The 20,594-nt window shown below is 38.4% G+C and overlaps 2 protein-coding genes across 7 annotated transcripts; both read left to right on the top strand.

The window, feature by feature from the left end:
* Positions 1 to 935: 935 nt before the first annotated feature.
* LOC309495762 (uncharacterized protein) lies at positions 936 to 12,971 on the top strand. 6 transcript variants are annotated; one of them, XM_082165608.1, is made up of 7 exons: positions 936 to 1,092; positions 1,592 to 1,844; positions 1,902 to 2,012; positions 2,098 to 2,433; positions 3,564 to 3,633; positions 3,967 to 3,999; positions 4,495 to 4,868. In XM_082165608.1, exons 2-7 carry the CDS (start codon positions 1,601 to 1,603, stop codon positions 4,562 to 4,564), a joined length of 864 nt encoding a protein of 287 aa, XP_082021734.1. In that variant the 5' UTR covers positions 936 to 1,092; positions 1,592 to 1,600; the 3' UTR covers positions 4,565 to 4,868. The 6 variants fall into 6 exon arrangements, with proteins under 6 accessions (XP_082021734.1, XP_082021735.1, XP_082021737.1 ...); XM_082165609.1 differs by having other exon boundaries at positions 1,592 to 1,787; positions 1,845 to 2,012; XM_082165611.1 differs by having other exon boundaries at positions 1,592 to 1,787.
* Positions 12,756 to 20,594, top strand: LOC309495529 (sperm acrosome-associated protein 5-like; the record flags this gene model as incomplete). The annotated part of the gene is made up of 5 exons (XM_082165310.1): positions 12,756 to 12,773; positions 17,228 to 17,408; positions 17,504 to 17,719; positions 17,874 to 17,934; positions 20,495 to 20,594. 5 exons carry the CDS (start codon positions 12,756 to 12,758, stop codon positions 20,592 to 20,594), a joined length of 576 nt encoding a protein of 191 aa, XP_082021436.1.

Genomic DNA, 20,594 nt, shown 5'->3' on the forward strand with positions numbered 1-20,594 from the left:
TCCCAGTTCATTACCACTCAAGTACATTTTAGTAAATTAGAAAAGATAAATGAATTTATGTTGTGAATTTATTATGTCTTTCTGACATCATATTTAAGAGTGTATAATCATAAAAGTATTTTTGACTACGTTTCTTTTGGATAGCATCTTTATTGTTTATAATTTTAGTTATTTAAAATAATTAAATAAAATCAGTTTTTTTTTTTTTTTACAGATTTTTGTCTTGTGAAGTACAAAGATATGGACTGTGAATAATGTGTTAAGTTTAAGTTAAATGTAAGTTATTTTACACCATTAGACATTTTTTGCATTGATATTCAACCTACAAATTTAACACTGAAACATTTAATATCATCGCAAAAAACATGTAATGCAAGAGAAGTGTCATGGGTTAATTTCTTTTTTCAATTCAAATTCCCTTCAAGCATGAAGGGTTCTTTAAAATCGAGTCAAGAACCCAAGAGTTCTACTTAGAACCCAATTGAGCTGAAATAGTTTTTTAAGAGTGAAGGTTGAAATAGTGTATGGGTATTAGGGTTAGTGATGATAAACATTAATAATACACTGGAGGTTATATATATAATGGTAACAGCTCTGATACTTTGGACCTGAATAATTAAAATAAGATATTTTGGGTTCAATGATAACCTTTTCAAATTAAAAAGTAAAATATAAAATATTGAAATTGCTTATTTATTTGCAGGGCTGCTGGTCAAAGGCTGAAGGAACACGTGTGTATATAGCACAACAAAGACCTCATAATCACATGGTCACAGTTTAAAATTAGTTGAAATGGTGGGAGGAAAAAGTGACGAGGCAAAACCTGACTCACCTTCACCTGAGTGTAATGTTACATCACGGTCGGATTTCAAAATTATGAAGCAATACATGCCATTTGTCTTTGGAATCCAAGTAATGTAGTGGTTTTCAACAGGTTAAGTGAGTTTTCAAAGTAGTGAGCTCATCACGTCAGTTTAGTATAAAAATCCCCACACTCATGCACTCAGTACACAGCGGACGGTGGAAACAAACACCAGACTGAAGCAAGAGTGAAGACTAGATCTACTTCTACAACAGACAATAGGCTCTCTGGTAAAAATCACTTCTGAACTCTCTTTACAATAAAACGACTTTACCAACAAATATTGCTCTCATTTATCTGCTAGGCTATACAAATGCTTCATGTTTTATAACTATGTTAAAATATGCAACAGTAATAAGGTTGTAGAAGATCTAATGCAAAGTGTTTAGTTGCATGAGTGTTCCTCTAGTCTAGACCAACCAATTGCCTTGCTAAAGAGCAGAATTATTTAAAAAACAAAGTTTAAATAGCCTGATGGGCTTGACCAACCAAGCTTGAAACACTGTCAGAAAAAATGTGCAAAAACTGTACCCTTAGGATACTGCCCCAGTGACAACCTAAGGGTAAAATTTTTGCAATTTTTTTCTGAACCCAGAAGGTTGCTAATGATTGATTGTTAGGTTCCTTCATTGCAAGCATTTGATTGACACAGTTTGAAGAGAATAGACTAAGTTAAACTGCAGATTAGGATTGTTTCTTTGGACTTATTCATCTGTGTTTAACCTCCAGATATCAGAGATGAAGAGCGTTCTCCCAGTGAAGATGTTGGCGGCGTTGGCTCTGGTTCTGCTGGTGTCCAGTGCGACTGAGGGACGGATTCTCAGTAAATGTGAGCTGAAGGCTCAACTCGAGGTGGGTCTGGGAGGAAATCAGGGAGGAAGTGGGCCTGGAAGTGTCACTTCTGGGGTTGGAGACGTGACCGGAGGTGTTGTTGGAAATGGGACTGGAAGTGTCACTTCTGGGGTTGGAGACGTGACCGGAGGTGTTGTTGGAAATGGGACTGGAAGTGTCACTTCTGGGGTTGGAGATGTGACCGGAGGTGTTGTTGGAAATGGAAGTTTGCCTGGAATTGTACCTGGAAATGGGCCTGCGCCTGGAAATGGGCCTGCACCTGGAAATGCAACTGTAGACTTGGGCCTCATCGCCAAAAGTAAGTTTATGAGAGTAAACACTGTGAGTTGAATTCTAGCAATGGTACAAATGTAAGCAAAGGGTGTTTTCCTTCTCTCTTTCAGTCGTCTGTTCTGTTGAACGTGTGTCAAAGTTCAACACCAACCTGGTCAACGCCATCGGATCTCCAGCAGATTCCCGTCCCAGACCAGCACAACGACCCAATGAAAGACCAGGGGGAAGACCTGGTCAGGGCCGTCCCGGTGGAAGAGGAAAGAGATCCCCCGGTGGGGGGCGAGACAGGAATCCCCCTAGCCTGTTTGGCGACAGTTCAGAGGAGGATTCCAGCGAAAACAACAAAGTTTCCACAAAACTGTTTGGGATCTTCCAGCTGAGCGATCGCGTAGCGTGCGATTCCGGATCCGGACAGAGTCTGAACATCTGCCGCATGAACTGCAGTGGTGAGTCACATGATACATTCTTTCTCATGAGAAAACGTAGCGAAGGTAGTGATTTTGTATGAATTCGCACGATTTGCACCACCTGTGGGGAAAATCAAGCTTTTAATGTTGTTGACTACAGGGGTACTTTAAAAGTAAGCATGACGCTCCACCCCTAAACCTTATGTAGGTAATAAGCAGACTGTATGAAAACATACAGGTGAGATTGTACAAATTCATAGAAATTAGCCACCAGTTCGCATAAAAATGTAAAATAGTGAATTGCCATAAGACTGGGTTGATAGATTCTATATAGAAATTAGCATAAGCTGCTTTTCCAAACAGTTCTATTCTGTGCCGATCCGGTCCAGCGGGTACGGATATGGTTTAATTTTCCACTGTGGAGCTGATAACAGAGCTATTTGTAATGTAATACAAATGCGTCAGTCATTGCATTGGTGACGCAAGAGTTTACAGACGATATGAGATGTAAATAACTGCTTTATTGAGGATGATCAGATCTTTCTTTTCATTTTATTATTAACTTGCGTGCAACGTTAACTTCGCTCAAATAGCGCATTTGGCCATCTACAGAGCCATCTAAACTGTTAGCCGAGCAACAGACAAGAAGTGACCAATCATGAGTGGCGACATCACTCATTCTATCAGAACGGTGAGAATTCCGTGCCGAGAACAGTTTGTAACCAAGCTCAAGTGGAAATATAACTGGAACCTTTCCTTACCGTACGGCCCGATAGTGGAAAATCAGCTAGCCTATAGTTTCATCACAATTTCAGTACGTCAAGTTTGAGTGACGTCTCATGTGACTGGTCACAAATGTAATTGAAAACCAATTAGATTCAGTCTTGTATGTACACTTGTACAATGTGATTTGTACAAAAACAAAAATTTTAGACAAAAGTGCACATGAAAGCTCCACCCTAAACCTAACTAGGGCGTAGGCAGATTGTAGAAAAATGTAAGAATGTGATTGTACGAATTCATACAATACAAACAATACACCAAAACCTAAAATAGTTATAAATTGCTGTCAGCTTGTGTTGATTTACACAATAGCCCAGTTTAATCACAATTTCAGAATCATTGAAGATCAACTTTGAGTGACGTCTCGTAAATTTTGTCTTCTACAGCTCTGATTGATGATGACATCAGGGATGACATCACCTGCCTGAAGAAACTGTTGGACAGCGTGACCAATGCGTAAGTTGTCAACTTCTCACATCTACAAATCAGTAGTCAATTATAACAGTTGCAGGGTCTTGCTAATCACATGATCACAGTCTAGGCTCCCATTAGTAGGCACCACTCATTTGCATGACTAAGCTCAATTTTAGAGCAAGGTCGCTGTTGCTTCAAATCTGCTAAATGAATCTGAATAGCAATGCATTTCAATTGCAAATCGCCAAACGTTTTCATTGTGGAACATTCTAATATAACTAAAATAAACTAAACAAATGTATTTTTACAAATAATTTAACAAGTAATAGAAGTATATTCAAAATGAGTAATATTCCTGGTCCTGTTTTCTTACAGCCCTGCTCCAGTCTTCGCTCCTCGGCCCAAGAAGTAAGTCAAACAACTGAAAGATTACACGAGTCAAGAGAAAAACTGATTATTAATATATTTATATTTTATTCAATACCTGAAAGCTTAGAGGTTTAGGGAAGCACATTTTTCAAAGTAAAAATACATTTAGCATAAATATTAAATAAATATCTTCTGGACAAAATAAATGTATGGTGAAAGTACCTAAAACTTCAAGGTAATTTTCATCAATATTAGCAATATATTTAGACCTTTTGGAAATATATATCAAAACATATATCTAAAAATATGCATTTTTGTTATATAGTTTCTAATATTTATAAGAGTATCTCATTAAGAAGCATGATAAAGTCAAACTGAACTGGAGTCAATTGTTAGTCACAATTGCTTATGTAAATTACATAAACTAGGTGCTCCTGTGTTAACAGTAGCATCTACAAAAATAAGATAAGCTACAGCAATAAAGTATACAAGATGTCAAGCTTGTTTTACAAGTTTGTGTTTATTGTCTTTCAGGAAGCACATGTTGTACGTGAAGGAGTGCCGCAATGTCAATCCGTTGCTGTACTTTGCTGAGTGTGTCTAACACATTCAGTGTTTCTTCTGTTCAGCTTCATCCTAATGCATGACTGTAATAAACCCAACATTTGAGGGTTGCAAGCATGACAGCAGTGCTTCAAACCCTCTTTGGCGTTTGTTAATCTGAAAAGTCTTTCACAGAGGAACTGCTGTTCACATGCATATACATCATGTTCTCAGACTTCTACATGTCTTCAGTTGCACTTGTCAAAATGCGCCCGGAAAAAGTTCTCAAAATAGCTACAATTTAGTTGCTTCTACATGTACAATAGTATACCTCAGAATGCAAATAAAACGATATTCATAAAAGAGTTCCTTGTCTAATTCTGTCTTCACAATAAAAACATCAATAAATCAAAGTTTGCATGAGTGAAAGGTTGAAAGCCTTTCTGGAATGAATATTTGTGTCCTAACCCAAACAACCATGCTGCAAATCTTGTGCAGTAAACGTCACACAGATACAAATTTCTCATTGGAGTTTTACACAAACGTTTTGTTCATCACAAAGCAAGTGTATACCATCCAAGAAGTCAGGATTTAGTTTTACATGGTCTAGTAGTTAACTGGTGGACGTCGCAGCTACACCATCTTTCTCTATTATTTTTTTTACAGCATTTAAATCCCCCCAAAAATGTTGTTAGTGGATGTTTCATTCTTTTTTGGAGGGCGCAAAACATTTATTTTCGTGTTGCCTCTGTTTTATGTTCTTTTGTCTGATTTTCCCCCTGTGTCTGAGCACCTGCCTCAAGCTTCATAATGACTCACAATAAAAAATAAACTCTATTTAACCAAATCCATTGTGCAACGCCCGTTCCTCTCATTATCAGAGACATATTACATTACTTATATTACATAAGCAAATTAGTGGCATTGATCATGTTAACTGCTTTGTACACAGTATGCTCTTTGGATTCAGGCAGCATTATCTTACTTCTGACCTGTAATGCTGCCTAAATCATAATCATTCACTGTTTGTTCGTTGGCTAGAGGAGAACTGGCCCCCCGACTGAGCCTGGTTTCTCCCAAGGTTTTTTTTCTCCATTCTGTCACCTGAGTGAGTTTTGGTTTCTTGCCACTGTTGCCTTTTTTGCCTTTGGCTTGCTTAGTTGGGGACATTTTAAGGTGGTCTAAGCGATGTTGGGTGACGTCACTTCTTGTTGACGTTCAAAGTATTGTCAAACAAAACGTAGGCTAGCTCGACCCTCCCCCCTCCCCCTCCCTTCCGTGCTTCCTGAAACAGTCATGAACCATTTAGAAAAACCAAACTGGATTTACCCCCCGTCCAGCAAAAACAGAGCACCTGAATGTCGGATTGGAAGCCCTTCTGCCGGCGGAGTTCTCGCCACCTTTTGAACGATTTTCCAATGTAAATTCGGGACTTTGTGCGTTCCTTCTCCTTTTCCCTCTTCTTTGTCATTTGTTCATCGGAACGTCGTCTCTTTGGTCGTGTGTCGGCCGTATCAAAAGGATATAATTTTTTAACGTTAGTCGTTGTCTAGGACAACTCTCCTCTAGCTAACTTCCCTCTTCATGCTTCTCTCCTCCACTCCCCACACCCCCCTTCATGTGCACGCGCACTAACCCCCCACCCCCAAATCACTATTGGCTGGAACCCTGTTTGTTATGTTTCGTGGTCCAGGCTGGGTGAGTTTGTTTTTCTTGCCGTTTGTGAAGCCTGGGCTGTCTACACACGTTTTCTTTACAGTGTGTTCAGGGGACAGGCAGCTAACGGATAGTGAGGAGATGTGTGCTGTATGTGACAAAAAATGTTTTGGCCTGAAAAACACGTGACATCGCTTAGAGCACCTTTAATATTCAACAATATTATTGATCTGCCTGCATTGACACTATTATATGAGAACTGAACTGAGCTGGACAATGACATTTTCTCCAGAGCGGCTATATATATAAATGAACTAAATTAATAACTTTTTTTACAACAAAAATTAACCATCACTGAACTTACTTAAACGTACAGTATGTAATTTTTTCGCCGCTAGGGGTCGCTAACCTCTTATAATAACAAAGGCGTAGTTTGATGACGCAACATTTGCTAAGAATTATGGATCTTGTCGTCAATGTCAAGCCGACCGATCTAATAATGTTTATGGATGAGTAAATAAATCGATGTTTTTATCATGACTGTGATATGAACCAGGTCGGGATTGCTAAGAGACAGCTATCAGCTCCACACGCGACGCGAGTCCCGCGGATATAAAAGAAATATGGACATTTCATTCTACCGAACTACACGCAAGTGCAGAATTACAACTCACAGGTCAGTTTATTAGACACATTAAACTTGTGAGGTAACGCAGCGCTGTTTCACTTGGTCTAACATTACACTGTTTCACTTGGTCTAACATTACACTATCATACTAAACTGCATTTGAATGTGTTGAAATTTACGTGTTAGTTTGTCTGTATGAGACTAGCAGTAAGGTATATCAACATTAGAATAACATACAGATCATATTCTAACATTTTATCATTGTTCAACTATATAACATTGATTAGTTTTATGTAAATGTGCTCACCTGTTTAATAAAGTACATGTAGAAGCGGTCGAAGTCTCGGACGTGGAGCTCTCGTTTATATACTGTCTATGGGAGCTCTAGGCATCTCGAAAACACCGCGCTGATATTGATTCTCGTTTTAGTTCTCCTTTTTTATCCAAAGTCTGCTTGCCATGGTCCATAATGTTTGAACAAAACAACAACAGCATGCAAATGGACATTGCGAACTACACAGTTGTCCACATCTGTCGCCTTGGTTACTATCAGAGGGCTCTGGTTACTATGGCAGTACGAGCGGAAACCAAGGATAACGCGGATATGACGCCATTGACGGCGACAAAACGGAAATAAAGAAACGGTATGTGTCTTCGAATTAAATTACAAATTTCTCCTGGTTTGAAAGTTGTTGGAAACAGTCGGGATAATGTAAGTCCACCCAAAAAATATATATAACATAGATATAGTGATTTTTGCTATTTTTAAAGCAAAAAAACTACATATTGTACCTTTAAGCTGGACTGTGACGCTATTTTCTTCTAGAAACAAACTTTGTTGCAATATTTTCCTGCTCTCTCTGTAAAGCTGCTTTGACACAATCTGTATAGTAAAAAGCGCTATATAAATAAAGGTGACTTGACTTGGATCATTCTCAATTCCAGTGTTGCCAAGTCCATGCCATGGACTACTTTTAAATTGTTGCCGCAGGTTTAGCCTATTTTTATTCCTGTGGCTCGATTTCCCCTAAAAACCCAACCCCCGAATATACAATTTCGGCAGTGAATTCGGCTCCTGACAGGGAAAATCGCATTGGGCTGTATTTGATTGGTCATAGGGCTAGTGTTGTTATGCAGACTTGGCAACCCTGCTCAGATCAGAGCTGAATAACACAGTCATCAGGTGCAATTAAATAAATTCTGTGTTTATTCTGTGTTCACCTTTGTTGCCATTGGCTTGGCTTGCTTAGTTGGGGACATTAAATTTAACATTTAATTTAATATTCAACATTAATATTGATCCGCCTGTCTTGACACTATTATACAAGAACTGAACTGAGCTGGACGATGACATTTAGGTTTACTCCAGAGCGGCTCTCTCTATATATATAAATATGAACTAAATTAAGAACTTTTTAAAAACAAAAAAGGAAACATCACTGAACTTACTTTAGCTGGACTATGACACTATTTTCTTCTGGAAACAAACTTTTTTGCATTATTTTCCTGTTATCTCTGTAAAGCTGCTTTGAAACAATCTGTATTGTAAAAAGCGCAATATAAATAAATGTGACTTGACTTGACTTTATATAATAAAATAACATTTTAAAAGGAGGGGATTGCATATTCACAAAAAATATGAGAAATAATCGATAAAATTATACTTACAAAATTGTTTATTCTTTTATCACGTTTACTGTTTGTCCTGTGCCACGTGGAATTCATATTTACATGCTGGAAAACAACAGGAAAAAGGTCAAAGCAAGCCTTTTCCCCACAGTATTTGTGCACTATTTGAATACACTCAAATAACCCTCACAGCGCAGCTCAGAGATTTAGATTAAGATACTGACTGAAATGGTGACAATTTCCACCTAAAGTTTGTCATACTGAACCAGTAAAGCATCTGAAGATAAAAAATAAAGCTTTTATAAAACAGTTAGCTTATTCTATCTTAAACACAAGTGTTTGAAATGTAATGATCAGCATGCCATAAGCAAAGTTGCATGGAAAACGCGACAAAATTATCGAAGTTTCCTGAGAACAAACTCGAAACCCATCTGGTGTGACAATGCAGAAGATCATGTTTGATTTAAAACGTTTAAATAATTTGAAATTAAATGATCCTCTAATTAGACCAAAACCATTGTCAGCACTTTAGATCCACCCAAACAAAACAGAGTAAAGAGACACGCTGTCCTCTATGAGATGTGACACTGCAGCATTCATCTATTTGAATGGGAAATGCTGCTCTGTGTCTGTGTGTGTGTGTGTGTGTGTGTGTGTGTGTGTGTGTGTGTGTGTGTGTGTGTGTTGTCATAAACCAAAGACAAACAGCTCAAAGGCTCAAGCAACAAAACATCAGCTTCAAAACTCCACTGAAATCACAGGGGGAAAACAGAGCAAACATATAAATAAAAATGACAAAGATAACAACTTGAACACCCTGGCAAGCATTTGTGATTTTCTTCCAATCTGTTTAAGAATGACATCACAGTAATACGATCTCCTCGTGATGATGGGATGGACCAACCACACAGGTGGAGGTCACCCGAACATATATAAGATGGACCACAGTACAGAAAAACACTGACGCTTGAGAAGAAGATCCTCAAACAAGCATCATTTCAACAGAACGTCTGGTAAGACAGTTGACAATTCGGTTCTTCATGATACTTTATTTCATGTTTTTTGCTCAAATTAATAATTAGATGTTCCCAGCTGATTATTGTAAAAAAAATATATATATTGTTGTGACTGACTTTGGTGATAATATTTAAAATAATTAAAAATATAAATACATTGAGGGAAAAAATTGTCACCTTTGATGAAAGCTTCTGCTGAATTATTATATGTCTAAAACTAGCTCATATTTGAGTTTTAATCTATGAAATCTATATAAATAAAGATGTTTTTTGTGCATGATAAGACCTAAATTATAAAAAATATTAATATTACCCCCAATTCAGCTATAAACTTGCAAATCAAAAAGAATTGAATACTATTGATCTGTTCTTGTCTTTACTTGAAGATGTAATCACAGTTATCTGTATTTATCTAATGTGTTTAACCTCCAGATATCAGAGATGAAGAGCGTTCTCCCAGTGAAGATGTTGTCGGCGTTGGCTCTGGTTCTGCTGGTGTCCAGTGCGACTGAGGGACGGATTCTCAGTAAATGTGAGCTGAAGGCACAGCTGGACGCTGCTCAGTTTCAGCAGATTGCGGCCATGGGAGAGAAAATAACCGTGGACAATCTCATCGCTAGACGTGAGACATTTTTCTTTCAGGTTTTCTCTCCGTCTTCAGAATGCCAAACTGCCATGTTTTATTTCAATTATGTCTTTCTTTCTTCCTTTCGGTGGCAGTTGTCTGCAAGGCCAACAGCTCAGCCTTCAACACCAGCTCTGTCAAAGCCATCACGGTCAACAATAAGGAGAATAAACCAGCTCAAGCTCCACCTCAAGCTAAATCTGGAAGCCCACCTAAGCCTCACACACAAGCCCCACCCAAGCCTCATGCACAAGCCCCACCCAAGCCTCACGCACAAGCCCCACCACAAGCCCCACCCAAGCCTCATGCACAAGCCCCACCCAAGCCTCACGCACAAGCCCCACCACAAGCCCCACCCAAGCCTCACACACAAGCCCCACTCAAGCCTCACTTACAGGCCCCCAATGAAGGACCACAGGGGTCTGGCCATGAGACCAAGCCTCCACACCTGAACGCTACTGCCAAAGTTTTCGGGCAGCTTTACGGCGTGTTTCAGCTCAGTGATCAGCTGGCCTGTGATTCCGGCATGATCCCGTCGCTCAATGTCTGCAACATGAGCTGCTCTGGTGAGTTTAAGGCCCTGTTTACTCCTGACATTAAGATGTGTTTTGGTCAATCGGATCACAAGTAGACGAGGGAGATTCCCGTTCACACCTGGTGTTTTAATCCGTCTCTTTTGTCCACTTTCAGCCACTTCTGTCCTGATTTCTTCGAGGGGAGGGTCTATGGGCGGGTAAATGTAGGGGCTTTTTCAGATCTTTCGATCTAATGGACGAAATTAGCTCTCGCAATTTACAGAACACGACCAGAGAGACGGAAAAAAACACACGGAGATCATCAGCTTTAGATTCTGCTCTGACAGACGCAAGATCAGCTGAACACTGTGAGTGTGTGTTAGAAATCAGGAATGATGAGAGAACATTGTGCTTGATACGTTGTTCATCTTCAAACCAAACTCGAGTCTCCAGCCGATAGTTCAAATCCCGTCTGTCTAGAGCTCTTCTCATAATGTTCACACATTAGATCAGTAGATGGAGAGAAGACGGTGTTTTGTGGCTGTTTGTGATGAAAGCAATCCGGTTGACTTTGTTTTCAACTTCCTCTGGAAGTGGTGGAAAGTGGACAAGCTCAAAACGTTTCAGACACCGTTTACGCCGGCTTCACACTGGCAGTTGAAACCAGATCGGATACGGCTTCGAAACGACCGGAAGTCATTCATTTCCTGTGGAGATTCGCAGACCGCATGCGAATGGGTCCAACGAGTGCGGTGCGAAAAAAATCGTGTCAGTTGGTCATCCGGATGCGTTCAAAAAATTTAACTCTTGCGAAATTCTACGGACGGTTCCTATCCGACAATTCCAGCGGAAGTTAGCGTTGCTATGGTACTGATAAACAAACCTGAATTCTTAACTTTTAATAAAATAAATAATGATTTTATAACGATAAGTTGTCATGTCATTTTTTTTATTTTCATGATTTTCTAACGTTATTAGGGCAGTTAATACAATTAAAAGCTCTATATACCACTATATCACATTTAGCCGACCTGACATGTCAACGTCCTGGGCAACTTTCCTCCACGCAGCAGCCTTCCGATTAATGTCTCTATAACCCTCATCAGAGAGATCATACAGAATTGTACATTCTGACACTGACAAAATCAACCGTTCTAATCTCTCTGCCATTTTTGTTCTACTCGCTTCCGAAGCTTCCGAAGCTTTTCAACGGTGTAGTACGACGTCCGCTGGGGGCGTATTGCGTATTACGGAGCTGATTTCAACTGCCAGTGTGAAGGCGGCGTTACACCTGGATTTAGTGTCTTCCACTTGTGATCCGATCAACCAAAGTGCATCTTATTACCAGGTGTAAACAGAGCCAAAGAGGCAAAACTGCATATCAAATGTAGCACTTAAGACCTGCATTTATCATGAACCACATCGTGTTTTTAATTTCTGAATTGAAAATGTGAACGTTTTTCAGTTTTTGAATTCTGGTTTTGTATTCTTTTTCTTCTTTTAATGCACAAAAGCTTTGACTGATGACGACATCAGCAATGACATCGCCTGCCTGAAGACCCTGATGAACAGCATGTAAGTTCACACAAGCAATGGTGTTTAAAATATTAATTCAAAGCAGGCATTTCTTTGTTAGTTTGGTACAACCAAACATTAACAAATTTTAAAAGAACTGAAACTGTAAATATTACGCGTGTTATTTCTCAACAGGCAACCTAAACCCAAAGAGAAGCCCACTGATGTTAATAATATGTAAGTTTGTAGTTTCACTGGTTCAAGTATAGTTGTACAAATCATGTGAAATCATAAATTTAGTTATTCAGCTTCACAAGCGATTACATGGCAGATCCATATTCAACATTCAACAATATAATATAAAAAATTCTAAATAATTACCACAAAACTATCAAATTCAACAATACAGAATAATACAAAATACAAATGTGTTTGAGGCTTGAACAATATAATCAGGCCTGAATGTTCAATGTGTGATTGTCTTTGGTGTGTTACAGTTTGGAGACGCTGATGGTGAAGGAGTGTCACTCTGTCGTTCCCTCAAAGTACTTCGCAGACTGTGCTTAAAAACACACACGGAACAACAGACTCGCTCTAGCTTCCTCCAACTGCATTACTTACAAACACAACAGTCTAATGGTTTCCATACCTCTGGTAATGAGGTCAATATGATGGTGGCGGTATCTGTGAGTTTATTAAATGTCTAATGACTTTTAATAGAGGGAGTTTGTGCATTAAGACACTTTAGTTTATTGCTGTAATACTGTGAATGTTTACATTTCTGTCTAAATATATACTACTGTGCCATAATATCATTGTGTTGCTGCTGCTGAGGGCTTTTAAATACTGTCACTTTATCATAAACAATAAAATAAAAAACTGGAGTGCTTTTCTTTTCCTTATTACATTAACTCAAAAAGCTTAAATAACTGGACTTATCAAGTGGTAAAGTTTTGGCTTCGTCATCACCAGCTCTTCCTGTGGTCTGAAATCTATTGGAATCTGCATTGTGCATTTTACGCTTAGGGACATGGTGATGGAAAAATATGAGATGGGAGAAAAAAAATATTTTATTTGATCTATCTTTGCATGTACTTTTGCACTCGCCCAAGTAACTTGCAAAGAACTCAAAAGCTTTGCAAGTGAACGCAAAGTTTCTTGGGGTAAGACAAACATTTTGCAAGGGAATGCAAATGTTTTGTGAGCAAATGCAAAGTTTCTCGGGGGAACACAAAACTTTTGGGAGAGAATGCAAAATCATTTACATAATTTTTCCTACCATCACATATATATTTTTTCCATCACCATGTCCCTTTAAGGATTCCAGAATACTTTACAATACTTATGAACATAATTATGGTGGGAATTTTTTTGTTTTTGTAAATCTAGTTGCTGATACATTGAAATGGAGTGGAATGAAGAAATATAATAAGCATATAAATTTCATTATTTTAGATCATGCAAACAACCAAACTAATAATCAAATAACTAAATTTTTATTTTAGACAGAATAAAAATTTTGAACATTGCAAATTGCATAGATTTTATAATAAATGTCTTCAACATTATTAGTTTCAATATACATTTTATTTAAACAATATAAATATTTTCATTTTGTCAATGCACAATGCATTTTGTGAAAAATGTAATCTCTTACCAGACGTTCTGTTGTTGGAGATACAGATGATTGAGAGTCTTTAAATGTTCCTCAGTCTTCACTGTCTGTGACCCATCAGACTATGTTAGAGTCGCCTCCACCTGCACCCGCACCTGTGCTTTTGGTTCAACCCAACATTAATACTGAGATTAATATTTTATGCTCGTCTCAGAGAAAGACTGTCTCTCCCTGGAGAGTTTTGGTTCCTCCCAAGGTTTCTTCTTTATCCACTTAAACCAAACAACCATCTTTTAGGCACTATATTCTGCAAAGCAGCTTTGGATCAAAATGTATTGTTAAAAGCATTATGCCAATAAAACTTAAAAAAAGAACTGTATTACTATATATACTGGGTAATCTTTCCAAGTAAAGCATCACTGTTCCCACATAAATTTGCAAGTTGCATGAACTTTTGACACACTAATGTAAGCTGCAAATTATTTACTGTGACAATGCTGAAGAACAAGTCTGATTTGACATGGATAATTAATTCATAAATGATCCTTAAATTAGGTTGGTTGAAAAAAATTCTTGACTAAAGTCATTGTGAGTTTCTAGAAACGGCTGTTTAAATGACAGCGCCTTGCCCATAAAGCACTTTTTGCACAAAAGCATTAAGCAGGGTTCCCACACCTTGGTTAACTTCAAATTCAAGGACCTTTCAAGGACTTTCCAGGTCCAATACCCTCAAATTCAAGGACTTTATGTGGCGACACATTTCAAGTGAGAGCAAGGTTACATCTTGTTACCTTGTAAGATACATCGTTACAGTTTTCATCTGTCAAACTACTATGCAAAAAAGCTTTTTTTTTTGCATTTATTTTTGGCCATTTGACAGAGATCTGATATTCTATTTGTCATATTTATGTTTTGCATAAAACGTAAGAATATTTGGTACATCCTATAAAAAATAATAATGATAATAATCAAATAAAAATGTGTCAAGATCTTGGAACTGATTATTTCAACATGACAGCTCAACAATAAACCATGAGATCAACTTGCAATCAACTTGCAACAGAACACATTATTTTACATTTTATTAATTTATTTCTACATAACTCTTCAGTATTGTCATGAACTGCTCTGAGACTCAAAGGTAGAGGATCCAAATGCAGTTTATTAAAAGGGTTATCCAAAGGCGTAATCCAGAATCGTAATCAGACACAAGCAGAGGGTCAAGCACAGGAAGGCAGTCCAAACAAACAAACAAACAAACAAACAAACAAACAAACCAGGCAGGGGTCAGAAGCAAAAGAATAATCCAGGGAACAGGGCAAAAAATCCAAAACCAAGAGACATGAAAACCGGGAGAATGCTCAGAATTGCAGTGTGACACTAAAACAAGACTTCGCAGGGAATGAATGAGTGCACATGGTATAAATAGGCTGAGACTAACAGGGTAATGAGATACAGGTGAATGCAATCAGTGATGATGAGTCCGGGCAGTGAGTTATGGGAAATGTAGTTTGTGAGAGTGACAATAGTCTGGTGTGGAGTGCCCTCTGGTGGCTCTCATGGGCACTCCAGCTGGTGACCGTTACAAGTATATATGAAGAGTTCAGATGCAAAAGCCTCTAAATGCCATCTGAAATTTTCTTATAGAATGATCATTTTTATCAAGCTTGTGTATTTAAGTTCAGTAATTTCACTTAAATTACAATTAATAGGTAATCTTCATTGCCATTTAAGTGAAATTATCGAATTTAAATATACGAGCTTGATAAAAATGATCATTCTATAAGAAAATTTCAGATGGCACTTAGAGGCTTTTGCATCTGAACTCTTCATATGTTGGTGTGCCTTAAGCATTTATTTACTTCTAAAATACGGGACAAATCACATCCCGCATTGATTTGATACGGAAAGCATCATTTTACCTAAAAATACGGGACAAAAAAAAGAAAAAGAAGAAAAATTCTTTGTAATCTTCTTTGGTGAGCCAAATATCTTGAAACTTGCATTTTCCTGGCATCACATTTCAGCGGTTTCAGCCTATTTTTGCAATGTTTCACGGTGTGTCTGTGCGCGCGTGAACGTCATGGCAACGTACAACACAAAGTACCTCACGCGGGAAACACTTAAATGTTAAATGGTAAATGTGCGTAACTAAGGTAAATCAAGCAAGCTAGTATGCATAGGCCACGAAGTGTTGGTGAAATAACACATTAGCGGACCGGAGAGAATAATATGGATTTTTTCCCAGAAAACTTCTTGCACAAAATAAATTCAAGCACTTTCAAGGACCTGTATGTTTATTTCCAAGAACTTTCCAGGGCCTTACATTTTTAATTTTTTTTCAGATTCACAAACTTTCAAGGATTTCAAGGACCCGTGAGTTCTTCACACAGGGAATCGTCAGGTTCACGCCACCAACAGATACACCCAAGAAAAAGACAGTGAGGATTTAAAGCTTTAAAAAGTGACTTCTGTCCTCGATTATATGTCTGCTGCGGTCATGCAACATCAGCTCCTGAAACACTCACAGCTGGAAATTATATGAAAGATACAAACTAAAATGAACGTGTTTGACAGAGCAAACACGAGCCAATTTTCTTCACTTACAGGAACAATGATGGCACAAGACTGTGCTTTCTCAAGACAGGTGGTTTGGGTGGATGGAGAAACTTTGGGAGGAACCAAAACTCAACAGGGCGAGACCATCTTCCCCTGACACACATTCAGACCAAACAATATTAATCTCAGTATTAATGTTGGGATGAACCAAAAGCACAGGTGCAGCTGAGGTGGAGACGACTCTAACATATATAAGACTGATAGGTCACAGTACAGGACAGTGAAGACTGAGGAACATCTGAAGACAACAAAACATCCAACAACAAAACATCTGGTAAGAGTCATTTTAATATGGTTCTTCCTGCAGTTTTGATTGCATGTTGTGTTCAAACTGGTAGAGAATGCCTTGCTGGTCATTGTGACTGCAACACATGTACAGTATAGTACATTTGGGGTTGGTAAGATGTTTTAATGTTTTTGAAAGAAGGCTGCATTTATTTGATCAAAAATACAGTAAAAACAGTAATATTGTGAAATATTATTACAATTTGAATAATTGTTTTCTATGTGAATATATTGTAAAATGTAATTTATTCCTGTGATCAAAGCTGAATTTTCAGCATCATTACTCCAGTCTTCAGTGTCACATGATCCTTCAGAAATCATTCTAATATGATGATTTTATGCTCAAGTGTTTGATTATTATCAGTGTTGCATATTCTTATGGAAACTGTTGTACTTTTTTATGGAAACTGAATTCTCAGAATTCTTTGATGCATAGATAGCCCAAAAGAACAGTATTTATTTAAAGTAGATGATTTTTTTTTCACATAATAAATGCCTTTACTGTTGCTTTAATCAATATAATCAGCTGTAATGCGCTTCTGCGCAACCGAATTAACACAACTGACTGAAAAGAAGCTTCCCATTTATCTCTGCTTTCACTTGTCTCTGTTTAACCTCCAGATGAAGAGCGTTCTCCCAGTGAAGATGTTGTCGGCGTTGGCTCTGGTTCTGCTGGTGTCCAGTGCGACTGAGGGACGGATTCTTAGTAAATGTGAGCTGAAGGCTGAACTCGAGGCGGCTCAGATTAAGATGATTAGAGCCATGGGAGACAAAATGACCGTGGATGATCTTATCGCTAGACGTGAGTAACAGATTCTCTATCCATATTTATGTCACATGATGTGCAGATAAAAGGTTGATCAGCCTCACAACCTTTATTCCTTTGTTCTGTGGCAGTTGTCTGCAAGGCCAATGCCTCGGGCTTCAACACCAGCTTTGTCAAAGCCATCGCCGCCAAGCCTAAGGAGAATGTGCCCTTTAATACCCACTCTTTTGGGCATGAAAAGCAGCGGCCCGTCAGGCAGATGTACGGCGTGTTTCAGCTCAGTGATCAGCTGGCCTGTGATTCTGGCATGATGCCGTCGCTCAATGTCTGCAAAATGAGCTGCTCTGGTGAGAAAATTCCACACCAATCATAACACTATATCCTAAACAATGATTTGTGAATTTCTGGACTCAAAAACTGCCAGATTCCTATGGCTCTCAAGCACTCACAGTGAGCCAGTTTGAAGAAGGGTTTGATTGTTTTTTCTGTTTCCTCCCATAGCTTTGATTGATGATGACATCACAGATGACATCGCCTGCTTGAAGACTGTGATTGGCAGCATGTAAGTAGCACACACACTACTATGATCTACCGTAGATGTCATTTCATATGCATATAACTTTTTGTATAGGATTCACTTTGAAACTGATTTCACTCAGAAATTGCTCAATTTCACACATAATTGGAAAGAAATGGCAACTAACACATTTTGCAGTAGAAAAACTGAAATGGTATTTTCAGGTAAAACTACCCCAATTATCTTTGTTTTACTTACAACTACAAAAAGAAAGCATTTGGATGGCTGGATGGCATTTGGGCAAAAGCGCATGCGAAGGGAAAGTTAAGTCTAAAAGGCCTCTATGAAAATGTGCACAATATATAAACACTCAATGTAAGTCTTATTACATTCATAACATGTTTTCTTTCTTCACAGTAAACCTAAACCCAAAAACTCCTCTGATATCACTCTTCCACTCGCAACGTAAGTTGAAAATAATAAAATGTATGATCCTTTATATATGCAAAAAGAAGTCTGCAGAAGTCTCTTTTTTTCACAATAGTGAGATTATTTTTGCATATATAATATATATATATATATATATATATATATATATTATTTATAATTTTGCAAGCATGTAAACCCAGTGCTGTTTAATCGATTAATCGCATTTAAATTAGTAAATATATATGTGCAAATTTGTAAATGTATATTTGTGTATATATATATATATATATGTGTGTGTGTGTGTGTGTGTGTGTGTGTATGTATGTATATATATGTACACACAGAGATATATATATTATTAATCAAATGATTTACCTCAAGTATAAAGGCTTAAAGGGATACTTCAGGATTTAGCATTAAGCTTTGTATTAGTAGAAAACCTGTAGTATTTTCGAATTACCATGCTTTCCACCCTCATATCCCCCTGAGACAAGAGATTTATGTATTTTTTGTCTGGAAAAAATCCTCCGATGACGCAAAAATCGTCATTTTGCGTCATCGGAGGATTTTCTGGCCAGAGTCTAAAGACTACAGCCAGTAGGAGGAGCTGTTCCGCATGTTTTCAACCCGCCCATAGAGGGATCTCACCAGTGTTGCCAGATGTACGATAATTATCGTATTTGTACGATAATTTTGACCTCTGTACGATGTACGATCAATAATGAAAAAAATCCCATAATGTACGATAATTTCAGAGTTTTCAGTCGTTCGTCCAAACACACATCCAACCGCTTCTCTCTCTGACCCCGAATCATTTCGCAGGCTCGCCTGCCTGCACCCAAGCACGTATACACACACACACACACACCACACGGTGTCGACCGCACGTCAACGCTACACTACAGTTTTGCCGAAGAAGACAGTTCAGTTTAGATCAGTTCCATGACGGCATCCAATCTGTACCGTAAAAGGATTCCCCAACCAACAACATCTGCCAACACAGCACAAGTGGATGTGGCATCCGATGATGACAGCGACTTAGAGATCGAATTTGAATCTTTCTAGTGTTAATTGTGCACTTTTTTCTCTCTGTATCATAGTTTAATTATGGTCTAGTTCAAAATGTGGACTGTCGGCATATCTTTTGCACTTTGGCAAAAAAAAAGTTAAGTAGCCAGACTTCCTCCAGTTAGTGTGAGCGTATTACACAGCTTGTTTAAATTGGCTGGAAAATTATTTGGAAAATAACATTGTTGGAAAATAGCTATATTTTATGTGTTTGGTTCGTGTACGATAATTTTTCTCAAAAAACGATAATTTTGAGGTTTTGGTACGATACTTCGACATTTCTAATCTGGCAACACTGGATCTCACTCACAGAATGTACACAGTCTTTCTTTGGAAGCTAAGCTAGCAGGCTCTTGTTCTGTGAAGAAAGCTGAATAGTAGGAGAAAGCTGAGTAAGTAGGGATTACCATCCTCCTTTTCCCGGACTTGTCCGGCGGGCGAGATCGTTCAGAATGTACGGGATTCATCTTTTGCTTTCTGCAGTCGCCATTCATTGATTACATGCACACCTTTTGTTTCAATCTAACTGAATTCATTCCGATTGGTGAATCTGAATGTAGTGCTTACATGAACGCTCGGTTGATGTGCGTTTTACCATTGCTAAGAAAATTCCCGCTCCTCCGTGAGAGATGCTAGACCCTTATATATGTCTATGGAGAGACCCGGCGCGTCTTAGTAATGACGCCACCGGCCTCGGGCCGTTCTCCCGCGGCCGTCAGCCTCGTCCTGCTCGCCACAGTAAAAATAATGAATGAATGGCGACTGTAGAACGCAAAAGCCGAATCCCGGACATCTCTAAATCCCTGGCAAACTCATCACGGAGACTAGCCTTGTTGTTTTCAACTGCGCACTCTTACCGGTAGGCGTGGCCTCCTAAGGCAGCGAAGCAAGTGCATTCTGGGAGTTGTTGTCTTTCATCCACATAAGCCAAAAATACATTTTCTGGCTTTTCTCAGTCTAGAAAGCTACAAATTCAAAAATTTCTTCACATTTCTTCTACTTAAATGACCTATTTTAAATACACATTCATCTTCCCAGAGGTGAAGTATCCCTTTAAGTAAAATACGGCCTGAACGTTCAAAGTGTGACTGTTGTTTGTGTGTTACAGATTGAACACTATTTTGGTGAAGGAGTGTCGCTTTGTGGTTCCTTCGCGTTATTTCGCTGAGTGTCTGACTGCAACAACACCAATTACTTTAATTGATTGA

This window comes from Leuciscus leuciscus (assembly GCF_965113295.1).
Source record: "Leuciscus leuciscus genome assembly, chromosome: 3".
Taxonomy (NCBI): Eukaryota; Metazoa; Chordata; class Actinopteri; order Cypriniformes; family Leuciscidae; genus Leuciscus; species Leuciscus leuciscus.

What these genes read in the sequence shown, in the direction of transcription:
- LOC309495762 (XM_082165607.1), top strand. Translation starts at nt 1,601, where the DNA reads ATGAAGAGCGTTCTCCCAGTGAAGATGTTGGCGGCGTTGGCTCTGGTT. An exon ending in CTTGGGCCTCATCGCCAAAA is followed by an intron (nt 2,013 to 2,097) that starts GTAAGTTTATGA and finishes TCTCTCTTTCAG; the next exon opens with TCGTCTGTTCTGTTGAACGT. An exon ending in TTGGACAGCGTGACCAATGC is followed by an intron (nt 3,634 to 3,966) that starts GTAAGTTGTCAA and finishes GTTTTCTTACAG; the next exon opens with CCCTGCTCCAGTCTTCGCTC.